The 12,982-nt window shown below is 39.2% G+C and overlaps 1 protein-coding gene across 2 annotated transcripts in view; it reads right to left on the bottom strand.

Moving 5' to 3' along the window:
* Positions 1–4,037: 4,037 nt before the first annotated feature.
* Ect2 (epithelial cell transforming 2) overlaps positions 4,038–12,982 on the bottom strand; it is a 52,916-nt gene continuing 43,971 nt past the window's right edge. For both annotated transcript variants that reach the window (XM_032897365.1, XM_032897363.1), the window contains 3 exons: positions 10,158–10,265; positions 8,726–8,869; positions 4,038–5,312 (listed from right to left, as the gene is read on the bottom strand). In XM_032897365.1, the coding sequence (XP_032753256.1) occupies positions 5,223–5,312; positions 8,726–8,869; positions 10,158–10,265 (342 nt within the window). In that variant the 3' untranslated portion in view covers positions 4,038–5,222. The remainder of the gene's footprint in view (positions 5,313–8,725; positions 8,870–10,157; positions 10,266–12,982) is intronic.

Consider the following 12,982-nt stretch of genomic DNA (forward strand, 5'->3'; position numbering starts at 1 on the left):
AATGAGTGAAGAGTCACCCTCACCAACGTGAGAGGGTATCATCCAGCTACTGAAAGCCTAACTAGAGAAAAACCAGGGGAGAGCCAGCGTCCCACATTTACTCGAGGGTCTCCATGTTCACCACCTCTGGACTTGATCCAGTAATTGATCACTGGCTCCCCTGGTGCTCAGAGCTTCAAACATGGATTGAACTATACCAGCTTCCAAAATCGAGTGAGCCACTTCCTGTAAGACTATTTTACTAAATTCTATATACTAATTGGCTCTGCTTCTGAAGAACTGCCATCTAAAGTTTAGTGCCACCAATGTTTCCAAAGAAACAGAATTGTGAGGATGAGACTCCTCAACTGGCACTACAATTCCTGAAGCTGGCTCTCTAAACTGATTAAGACATCAGTGACTTGCTTTCTAGTAGCTTTGCTAGTCTGTGTTGTCACCCCCTTTATATCAGCCTTTGACATTCCTGAGCACTTAGAGAAGGAGCTAAAAAACTCTGCAAAGCAGCTTGTTGTGAACACTTCCAAAGCAAGAGAACGGCATGGTTAATTGTGCCCAATGTCACTGACAAGAGAAACGACCATGCTCAAGGGTTCTACTTCACAACTTGTTCACGGCATAAATGACCTAAAAGAATCTAGGTGTCCTGGATTAAAAGCCAATCAATTAAAAAAACAGCTCCTTACTTTGTGAGTGGCAGGATTAACATACAGGCTGAATTCCCAAGCTCTAAGTATCACACCTAAGTAAGCAGTCACAGCTAAGGAGAAAGTCCAAGCCAGTGGGCTATACCCAGAGAATGCTTGAGTCTCCTCAGTTGTCTTCTCAGCCTAATAACTAGGTTCAAGTGCCCACTAGCCTGACAGATGAGGCACAGCATATGCGTAGCATACAGGAAGCTCTGCAGTCCACCCCCAGCACCACATAAACCAGGTGTCTTGGCATGAACGTGACATTTCAGTGCTCAGGAAGTAGAGGTGAGTCAGCCTAAGCTAAGCAGGGTCAGCCTGGACTGCAGATTAATTCCAAAAGCAGTGTTCACCTGTCAGCTCCCTGATTCAGGCCCTCAGACTCAGGACTTGATTATATCACTGTATTCCTGGAAAATTCTAATGCGATCAGCAGCAACACACAGGGCTCTACTAAATAAACCTTCTGAGATCTCTGAAGAGACTAAACATGTACTTACCCGTCTCACCAGAAGCCAGGAATAAAGATGGGACCACTGAGAAAGCTGACTGAGGGACAGTCTCTTGTCTAAGTTTCATGAGTTATAAGATATCTGATTCTGACTCTGTCAGAAATACAGTGTAGACTGATTAAGAAGATAACACCAAATGAAAGGGTGTCCCAGCTCCAGTTCACAAGCAGAAGACTAGCCCACCTGCTCTGATACAAACTGATGCCAGCCTTATTGAAAGCACAAAGGATTCCTGAGAGATCTTATGAAGATATGACGTTTCATCCGATTATGACAGCACGGTACATACCAGGGGATCCACAACCACCAGGTCACTGTGCTATCCTCCTAGCCGCAGCTTGGGCAAGAATGTCACCTCACACTTGTGACCAACTCAAGCAGCCTCTCACTGACCATTGCTTTTCTGTATCAAGCATTCCTTCTCCCTAGCTTTGGTTTCACAACGTAATCAAGTTTCTGTTCCTTACCTTTCTTCCTTGACCTCAAAAATTTGGGATTTCCCTTAACAAAGAACCATCCAGAAGGCAAGGACTATGATCTATGCAGAAGATCAGCTACGGATGTCCCTACATTAGTTGAAATTCCTTGGAGTTTGTAGCAGGCTCCAAGGACCACATCATACCCTCTTATAAACACAAAACGGTTTTCTGGAAATCACTACATACACAGATAAAAGTTAACTTCAAGTACGATATATAGTACAGGTGAGCTTTCATTACCTAATCCTACGTCAATGGACTTGACTTTGCAGTATTGCTCCATTCCCACAAGGTGGGAAGAGTACGTGTCAATGGGTGGTATTATTTTAGTATTTCTAAATTCCCTGGATAAGGATTACAGACATTTTATTTTGCTACTAGGAAAAAATGGCGTACAATTTCCCAGTTTTTCACCAAAGTAGTAAATATTAAGATCAATAATGGCATCTTTATTTAATGGATTATTTTCAATTTTTAAATTTTTCTCTTATGTTAGTCTGTTTACACTTCTAAAGATCAGTTTCACAATCTTTTAAATATTTATCACTATTTTATGTATAAATGTTTGCCTGCACATGCATCCGCAGAACCACACAGTGCCCTTGTAAGCTAGAAGAGCTCTTTTAAGTTACCATGTGCTTAAGTGCTGAGTCCTCACTCACTCCAGCCCCTCACTACATATTTTATTAAATATAATGCTGGTCTATTATCCACTACTGGTTCTTTGCTCTCATTGTGTGTGTGTGTGTGTGTGTGTGTGTGTGTGTGTGTGTGTGTGTGTGCGCGCGCGCATGTGCTGCATACACTTACAATTACAGAGGCCACAGCAGACCAGCAGTGCCTTCTACTTGTATTCTCTGTAGATATCATTGCCCTAATATGGGACTGTCACTGAGCCAGAAGCTCACCTTTGGGCTGGATTGCAGTGAGGTCTCAGGATCCACCGTCTGCTCCCAGTGCTGAGGTTAAAGGCACACAGAGCTATGCCAGAATTTTACATGGATTCTGAGGATCTGAGCTGAGGTCCTCACATGTACACATAGAGCATGCACAACAGTGGGCACCCCTTTGGCCCTGAGCACCCGCATCTAGGTAGGTATGTATTTTTTATCGATCTATTATTTTCTACTTGGTCATCTGGTTATCTTTCACACTTTGCCTGTTTTAACTGCAAGCTTACCTTCAAGTCAGGCTTTTTCTGTTGCTTGAAACTGAGGCATGTTTAAAGATATTTCTGCTGGGTGGCAAGACATCTTAAATTTTAGAATTTATGTGAGATATTTGTACATAATCATCCACATTCCCAAGGTATCAACTCCAGAACATTCCACAGCCAAGGTACCAACTCCTAATCGTCAACAGAATGAGTCAGCGAGCATTAGCTACCACCAATAGGCTTTTAGTTTTCAGTTCCTCACACTAATGATTTCCACCGTGTCATTTTCTTCTTGGTTACATACCAACATGATTCTTTGTTACAGTTCATAAAGGAATGAACGATTTTAGGGCTAGCAACACAGACAGCTCAATGGTAGCTTGCCTATGTGATGAGAAAGTGTGTCTAATCGCCAGCACCAAATACAGTTGCTTTTTGTGCTGCTGAGTGGTCCTCAGAACGTAACGGTGGAAGAATATTATTAAGCAACCTTTTGAAACTTGGTGATGAATTATTATCTCACCTTTATTGTCAATATAAATCATATCAATAAACACCTTGATGTTAAACCACCCTTGCATTCTTGAAAGAACACTATCTGATGCTCTGAAGCTTTAAAACAATTGTAAAGGCTTTTGTGATAAATAAGGCAGTGTTTCTTTCTCAGCAGAGGGGAAAGTTGCTGATAATTCTGCATGATAGAGACTCCTAATGTATTTACTACACGAGCAATTTGCCTTTATCTGATAATGAGAACACACCAAAGCCCTACAGCAGACAGTTAATGATAAAACTCAGACACAGCAGCGTAAGTTAAAATTAATTACTCGCTTATGTGATATTTTCAAATGTTACACCCAATAACAGTAATAGTTCAAAACCTCTGCTATTTCTTCCCCTGGAAAATGCAGTCTTTGGTGGCAGGGCAATACCTCCATCTCTGATAAAACAAGAAAGGCTGTGTGTTTTCTCCTGGGGAAAAAGTGTATACATAGACATAAACACAAAATTTAAATGAAATACAGGATTTACACCCCCTACTGTAAAGCTGAGCTTAAAACCCCTATACTACACATAGCCCAGTATACAAATATTCAAAACCATTAGTGAAACACATGAATAAAATATCAAACAACCCAGACTAAGAAAGCATTCACATGTCTACAAAAATTCCCCTGAAGAAATTATGACAGGACACATAAGATACTTGCATTTTAAAGCTATTTATTTACAAAGTTCTTGCTAATATAACTGCTTTTAAAAATACAGCAAAACAAGGCCACTTACTAACCTGTGAAGTAGCACATGCATGGTATAGAAAAAAAAATCCAGTCAGTTAAACTATCAAAGCAGATTACTGAAAAGTCCGTAACAAGGAATCTTGCAATATTCCCTTGAACATGTAGGAAATAAAATACACTTGGCCATAGGAACCCAGTCATTCTGTCTTATTGACTATAAGAAATGTTATAGTACAAGATAATGGCAGACTTGCAAAATTTCTGACAATAAACTTCCAATCTTGTATTTAATGATATGGGCACAATAAAGAGTTGACCATACATTACATCCATGCATTTCACAGGCACTTAGCAAGAGTGAAGACAACCTCAGAACAACTGTACAGAGAACAGAAGCAATTCTTAACAGCTTCCCCGTGGTCTTATCCTTTGAAATAAATTCAATACAGTAGTCAAAACTAAACCAAGATTTGCTAGTGTCTAGAACAAGGAAATAAAATAAAAATAAAAGTCTCTGAAACAATTATAAAGTACACACTAATATCTTGTCTTTGCAACATATACAATGTTTTGTAATCTTTCTCTTATCTCAATTTGCAAAAAGAATTCGAGTGATCTTAATTATATGGTTAATAACGGTGTGTCTTTTAAAATTCATGTGTTAGATCTTTTATTTAAAAAGAAAATAAACTGCAAAAGCGCAGTTAAGTACATCAAACAATCCAGCTGAAGAACAAGCCTCCAGACGATAATCAGAGGCTTTTATTCAGCAGGAATCAAATTGATGTTTAGTCTCTGTACAAATTGAGATACACAAATATGTACTTCCCAAAATTCATTCAAGCTACTGTACAAATACACAATAGTTTGCTGCACCCACCAAGAGTTTACTGTATCAGGGTTACAAAGCTACTGATTATCATGAATAACTTAAAGCCACTGGTCTTCTGATGTGAGATTCAAACAAAGAGATAAATTACATCAAAATTAGTATTTTTTTACATAGACTATCTTGAAAATGTATTTCAAGAAAATAAAACTGTTGGTTAGTGTTACTTATCTTCTCTACAACTTTTACCAAGTGCTAATTCAAAGTACCATGTAAGTCAGCATCTTATTGAAGTATGAGGTCCCTTGGGATTTAAGTTTCATATCAAGTGAGTTGTAGATCGACTTAATGTATGACTTCTCCGTTCAAAGAAAGAAGGGAGGCTGACAAGGGAAGGCGATGGAATACCCTATAAAAGACAAAACAAATATAATTTACATTATTCTCCTCAAAACTTAAGAGTTGCAGAGTAGCAGAGTTGAGAGCCAAGCCTATGTTCTTACCCTCTGCTAATTAACATGACAATCAAGACACCAACAGTTCCAGACTCTAAATATAAAACTTAAGATCAGAGGAAAGGAATAAAACACAATTAAAACTAGTTTAGCATTCTCAAACAAAAGCTAGATGACTGACTGATTCAGCAGATGTTAATTAACTTCACCAGAAGACACTGGCTTAGTAACAGCGCTGGAGTCTTTTCTTCTATGAGACACTGATGGCTCAGTGTTAAGTTTTGGAAAATCAGTAGGTTCTTTAGTTAAAAAATAAATACTGGAGGGGTTGGGGATTTAGCTCAGTGGTAGAGCACTTACCTAGCAAGAGCAAGGCCCTCAACTCCGAATGAATAAATACATACATACATACATACATACATACATACATACATACATACATACATACATACATACAATGCTGGAGGAACTTGTTTATTTGACAGAGGACGAGTGTCAGGAACTCCCCTTCCAGGGATTGAACTTGGAACTCAGGCTTGGAGGAAAGCACCTTACACCTGCTGAGTCATCCAACTGGTTCTTTCTTAATTCTTAATTAAAGGTTGGTGTGTGTGGGTGTGAGGGTGTGCTGTGCACTCTCATGGGTCCTGAGAACTAAACTTGGGTGCTCTGAAAGAGCAGGAAACATTCTTAATTTCTGGGCCCCCCTCTCCAGAACCCTCTTAATTATTAACATAGAATTAGGGAGGATAAAAAGACATCTAATTTTAAGTCATATATTCCCAGAGTGCTGTATTATATGCACAGCTCCTATATGTATGTATATATGTGCATTTTCATGGGTGTATATTTCACTCCACATGAAAACTGAACAGAACTGCAACATTCTGAATAATAATAATTATCAGATTGCTAAGCAATCTAAACTTATTCTTTCAAAGGTCAAAGTTAATCATCATTAGAATCTTAAACTATATCCAAAACATGCAGAAGGTTAAAGCCCAAGAGTGGGTATAATCAAGATAAACTAAAAGTCTACTTTTTATTAGAATGCATATAAATGACTAACTTTATCTAAACTGAGGGCTTGTAAGATAACTGGCTCTAAGTTCTCACCAAAGGGAGTAAAATAACTAAAATACTACCATTCAAGTGATAGGATAAGAACTTCAACAGGGAAACTGTCTTCCCCAGGCAGTTTCTATGATTTACTCTATAAAAGCCACAAGTGTAAGGATCTATGTATCACCACGTCACTCTCCTTTACACAATCATTTTCCTATCGAAGAAAATGTGTAATAAAACATGCTTCTCGTGAACCTAATACATGTTTGTAAAAACACCTTTATTTGGCAATATGCGAAACCTATTTAATCCAATTCACTATCAATGCAGAGCAACGATGAAGTTGTAAAGTCAAAGGATCCAACCCACAGAAAGGGATTCGATGACAGAGTGTTTTCTTCCACAGAACGAGTTTCAAATACAATGAGCTCCCACTAGACTTCAGGAGACTTGTTTCCATCACTGTTTGGCATAGCTCCTAGTTCTTCACAAGCGTCAGCAGAGACTAACTTTTTTGAAATTTGAAAAAAAAAAAAAAAAAACAAAAAAACAATTTGCTACCTTCCCCTAGTAATTCTGAAGACCCTAGCTGGGGAGGTAGGATGGGAGATGGACACCCGGAGCGCTGAGCATGCCCTACAGTGGGCCTGAGAGCGCCGCATGGACTTAATCCACCATTGCTTATGGGTGCTAGTATACAGCAGGCCATGAGGAGAGAGCGTGGAAGCCTTAAAGATATTTTAGGTACTTCTCATTTACAGTGTATTTCAAGTATTACTACAAGTAATATAAATTTTCTAACAATTCTTTTTTAAAAAACCATTTACTATAATTTAAAGGCAATGGCATTTACATTATTTACAACAAAAATTACACTAGATAAACCTTTGGCCTTGAGAAAATGTATAACCTAACAAGCAAGTGCTTGTCTGCACTGTGGTTACAATTTTGCACACTTTTTTTTTAATTTTCTTTTTCTGTTTAATTTTTTTTTTCTTAAAGACAGAATCCTTTCCATAACTACATGGCGGAGGCTGACCTTGGACTTGGGGCTCTGCCTCCACTCCGCTGCATGCTGGGACTGCAGGTGTGTGGTTAGCATGTGTTGGTTGCCTTGTGCACCGGAGACAAACCCTACCAATGAGCCGCGTCATCCTCTGTGGAGCGCTACAGACTTCAGCCATCTTCTAAAAGACAGCTTTCACCTGTCTCAGCTCCTGGCCTGCATTAGCTCTGCATGGCACACAGCTAACCACTCGTTAACACTAGAGCACACTGTGTCCCAGACCCTAACACGGAACATACAATTAGTTCACCCTCTATCACCGTGCTGGAGATTTGTCTGCTGTGAGAAGTGAAGCAGATCTTTAACAAAACGTGCTTCAAGTTACACAATAGTAATGCCAAAACAAGGTTTGGAGACTTGGGCTTCATGCTCTAACCAGTACCCACCTGCCTTCCTGCATGGCAGTATACATGACATAGATGCATTATTTTACTATAACTTAGTCCTCTGAGGTAAGCATTACTGACCTGACAGCCACTTCACTTCCCGAGCCTTCGTGTTAATAGCGCAGGTTACTAATCATTCAATAACACGGCTACTTTGGTGATGTGACACTCCTACAAATGTCTTCACCCAATCATTCTAAAACCGAATGCAGACTGTTCAGGAACACTTAAGTATTTGCCCAACTTGAGATTCCAGAGAAATCTCTATTCTTTGGTTGCACGGATTATACTACACATCAAATAATTGAAAAGAAATAAACCTTTGCCCAATGTTATTGGAACTCATCAAATAGAAATATAACATTTATAAAGTGATAAGCCAGGCCAAAACATGATTTTCTTCTTATGGAAATTAGAGTATGTCTCGGTTCCAGTAAAAAACTCATATCCAATAAACTACATAGTAGGCATGCAACTAACTCGGTAAAAGGAGACTCTTAGCTGGGCATGGGTGCACACATCTTTAATATCAGCACTTGGGAGGCTAAAATACATAGGCAGATCTGAGAGTTTGAGGCCAGTCAGGTCTACATAGCAGCTACATGATAGCCAAGGCTACACAGACTCTGTCTAAAGGATAAGGGGGTGTATCTTTCAATTGCTTTTATAAGTAAAAGTTACATGTTTAGACAATAAAACAAACTCCATTACTTCGTAGGCTACCCTAAAATTTTCAATTAAAAAAACTATCAAAAAGTTTTTTTAGAAAAATAGATGACTTTACAGTATTAAAAAGTTCACCAACGTATACATCTAGGAAAGTCCTTCACCATGTTAAACCAATACTTACTGCTAAGGAAGATGTGCTGGACAGACGGCTCACAGCAAGTTTGCCACTACTCGGAGGACTCCTTCCTTCTGAGCTATGGGATGATGACAGAGCCATCCGCAGGGCTCTCTTGGGAGTTTTGGAAAAAGAGAATGCCCTTGTAACCTGAGGTTTAAAAGCAATAGTATTAGTTATAGCTAGACAAACTTAAGATGGTCCATAAAAATCTGTCTTCATAAAGGAAGCCAAATATATCACTTTCCACAAATAGGATGTGGTAGAACTTCTCTGGCACACGCGGCGAGAAATGAAGTATGCTGTAAACTATCCCCGCCTCCTGCAGGTAGGGGCACTGAAATCCAGTGGGAGAGGGTGGGAAGGAAGGTAGCCAGCCTGGAACACAAGAACTTAGGGCTTGTTGTGTTGCTTGTTTTCTATTTTCCTGTTTGCAGGGTGGGATTGAACCCAGGCTTTCTGTGTGCTAAATAAAAAGCTTTATCCTCAGCTAAACCCCAGCTAAGGAGTTTCTCTTATCCTGCCACAGTGTAGACATGCAATCCAAAACCCTAGTTTCCTTACTGCAAGTGAAGGAGTTCTTCTAAATCACAGTCTACCTAGTTTGTCTCCTATGTTACATGTGTTAAGTGAGGGCATATATAAAGGTAGAACAGGACCTCCCTTTCAAAGGGAAACAAAACAAAGCTATAAGGCTGCAAACGTCATGTGGCTCTCTGAAATTCTACTTCTACTCTTTTTGGTTTTTTGAAATATATTCTCTCTCTACATAGCCCAGGCAGGCCAGCACACCCAGCCAACTTCTACTTTCCATTACTAATATAAGATGAAAACATGAATACATTTCCTAACTCAAGTCATGCTTTGCTGAAAACTGTTCTTGGCGTTATTTAACATGAATGTAAATGCATTTATGTCTAAAACACCAACAACTCACTCAAGTCTGGTTCATACAACATTCATTGCACCAAGAATACATCAGCAATCTGTAAGTGCTGTGACAAAGAAGCCACTGAACACTATAAAATGTAATCTGTGAGTCATTTCCAAGTACTGTAGATCAGTTCTGTTGTAGACTGTGTGTGTGTGTGTGCGTGCATGCGTGTGTGCGTGTGTGCATGTGTGCGTGCGCAGGTCACAGGGGTCCTGCCATGTATCAGCTGTTTTCTAACTTTTTTCTTGTTAAAGGTGGGATCTCTGCTGGCCTCACCAAACAGGCTACACTAAGGACCACTGAGTTCCAGGAATGCCCCACACTTAGGATTATCGATATCTCAGTGCCCAGCTCCACATGTTCTAGATTCAGAACTCAGGTCCTCACAACAGCTCTAGACTATTCTGTTATTGGTGCTGAAGGCAGCACTCTTTTAATTTAGTGTGAAAAGTACATTCTAGAGAACTAGAAGTTCCAGAAGTCCAGAACTTCACTAGAACTCACCTTTTTTGAAGTCTTTTTTATTGCTCTAGATGCTCGACTAAGTGTACTATCCATATCTTTTGTATTTACTTCAAAAGATTCTGGATCAGTCACGTACATAAGATTCTCCTGTTGAAAAACAAAGTTCAAAAACCAACTGTTTCTAAAACCATTAAGCACTCATGCACATCCCCACACATGGTAACATCTATAAATGAAGCTACTTCAGACTTGTGACACAGGCACATATGTCCTGGATCTGACAAATGTAGCCACCCTACCCCACTATCAACAAAACTTTAATGTACTTATTTTTTACCCTTAAAAACAGTACTTTGAGGATAATGAAAAATAATTATTGTATAAAGTTACTGTAGACCACATAACTCAACAGGGAATGCATCCATATAAAATCTTACTAGCAACCCTAAAACTGAACAGTATTTAAAACAGCAAATGCTCTTTTAAATTTATGCCTCAAAGCCAACAAAACACAAAGTTTCCTTAAGAGAGTCACACCTGACTTTCTTCCTCAGTTTGTGTCTGGAAGAAATCTAAATTAGAAGTTCTGGCCCAACATCCTGAGTCCCTACAGAAACAGCAGCTAGGTATCAGATATATGTAACACTCTTGAAACTGTGCAAACATTGTGTATAAATATGAGCAAAGTGTTCTTTCCAAAGAAGAGAGTTCACAGATTATAGAGTACATTCTCCAACGAGCAAAAGCCCTCCTAGAGTAAGCAAAGAACCATGGACCAAAATTACCCTTAAAACAAGATAACCTTTGTCAGAACATATCCATGAACTAGAGTCATGTCAGTGGAATTCCAAGTGCTTATGAGAAAACTCCAAAAAAAGCAATTCTGGACCTCAGTTTCTTCAAAACACAGAACTGCTCTTGGAATGTGTTTTTTCGTGTGAAATGGATTAGAGTGAGTTTATTTCAAATTATTCATTATAACTGACTATTGTTTAAATGTCTCTGCAGAAAAACATGGGTTTTTTTTGCCTCCTGGAGCTTATCTGGATGATTGTACAATTTATTCACAGGACTCATGTTAATCTTCAGCGTTATTATAAATTGTCTGATGCTCTGAATAAAGCTACTTACTGTATGATATACTAGTCAGCCTCATTTATTGGCTCCATTTCCCAGATCCCAACCCCTCTAGAGGACCAGACAGTCTTCTTCAACTAATTTCGAATAGTACTTTGGACTTTCGATATTAAGGATTTTCACTTTAAATCCATAAATCTAGACTGAAAAAAGGTCAATGACCTCATTCTTCAGGTACTGAAAAGCCTGCTCTAACTATAGAAATATATACCATCTTGTGAATGATTTTTTTTACTGAAAGTTTTCCTGTGTACACACACACACACACACACACACACACACACACACACACACACACACACACACACACACAAAGGGAGAAAATATCTGGCATGTCTAGCCGAAGTAATTACAAGGAAAAAGCCTGATAGTACTCAGAACTGACTGAGTACACGGCTGTACAGAAGCCAGAGTGCAGTCCTAGCACCGGTCAGGAGGCTCCCATCTGCCCTAACTCGGGCCCAGAGACTCAGTGTTCTTCTGTCCTCCACCTCCCTCACAAGTACATACCCCCACACACAATAGCTAGAATTAAGATGAATCTTTTAAAATTAAAAACAAGATGCCAAGCAACCAGAGCTTCCAGGGACTAAGCCACTACCTAAAGACTATACATGGATTGACCCTGGACTCTGACCTCATAGGTAGCAATGAATATCCTAGTAAGAGCACCAGTGGAAGGGGAAGCCCTGGGTCCTGCTAAGACTGAACCCCCAGTGAACTAGGGGACTGTCGGGGAGGGCAATGGGGGGAGGGGGGGGGAACACCCATATACTGGAAGGGGGAGAGGGAAGGGATCTCGGAAACAGGGAAAGGAATAACACTTAAAATGTACATAAGAAATACTCAAGTTAATAATAAAAAAAAAAAAAAAAGAAAGAAAACAAGTCTTTCTACCTTCTTTAGACCCACTTTTTCCACCTGACACATCTGCTAAATTTCAGACTAGTCCAATCCCCAACAGATAACAGTACTTGTAGATATTTTTATCTTAGAAAGAAAAGTTGGGCTGGAGGGATGGCTCAGTGGTTAAGAGCACTAGCTGCTCTTCCAGAGGTCCTGAGTTCAATTCCCAGCAACCACTTGGTAGCTCACAACCATCTAATGGGATCTGATGCCCTTTTCTGGTGTGTCTGAAGATAGCCACAGTCTTATTTATATATACTTATTTACATATAATAAATAAATAATTTTTTTTAAAAAAGAGAGATAATAAATACCACATATACTGTTTTTGAAATGGTCTCTCATTTTTCCACACTTAATTCATATTTATAATTTTCATAGGAATAGGATATACATCTAAATTCTAAATACTTAATGAATTTTTGTAGTGTCATGGGCTAATAACTATAGCTAAGGTCTACAATAATGATAGCCTTATTTCAAGACCATCTACGCTGGAGCTGAAGAAATGGCCCAGCAATAAGGAGTACAGGCTGCTTTCCAGAGGACCTGAGTTTGATTTCAAATACCCACCTGTCAGCTCAAAACCATCTGTAACTACAGTGCCTGGGAACCAATGCCCTCCATGGCCTTCTTGTGCACTGATGACCAAACATACACAAAGGCAAAACATCCATCTGTGTAAAATACTATGTATTTATTCTACCTATAGGTTCATATATAAACTTTAAAACAGTGTAAAACTTTTCATAAAGTACAATTTTAGGGCCAGAATGATTAAACCGTGAGTAAGGCGTCTGTCTGCTAGCCTGATGCCTGAT

The sequence above is a fragment of the Rattus rattus genome, chromosome 3 (assembly GCF_011064425.1).
Source record: "Rattus rattus isolate New Zealand chromosome 3, Rrattus_CSIRO_v1, whole genome shotgun sequence".
NCBI lineage: Eukaryota > Metazoa > Chordata > Mammalia > Rodentia > Muridae > Rattus > Rattus rattus.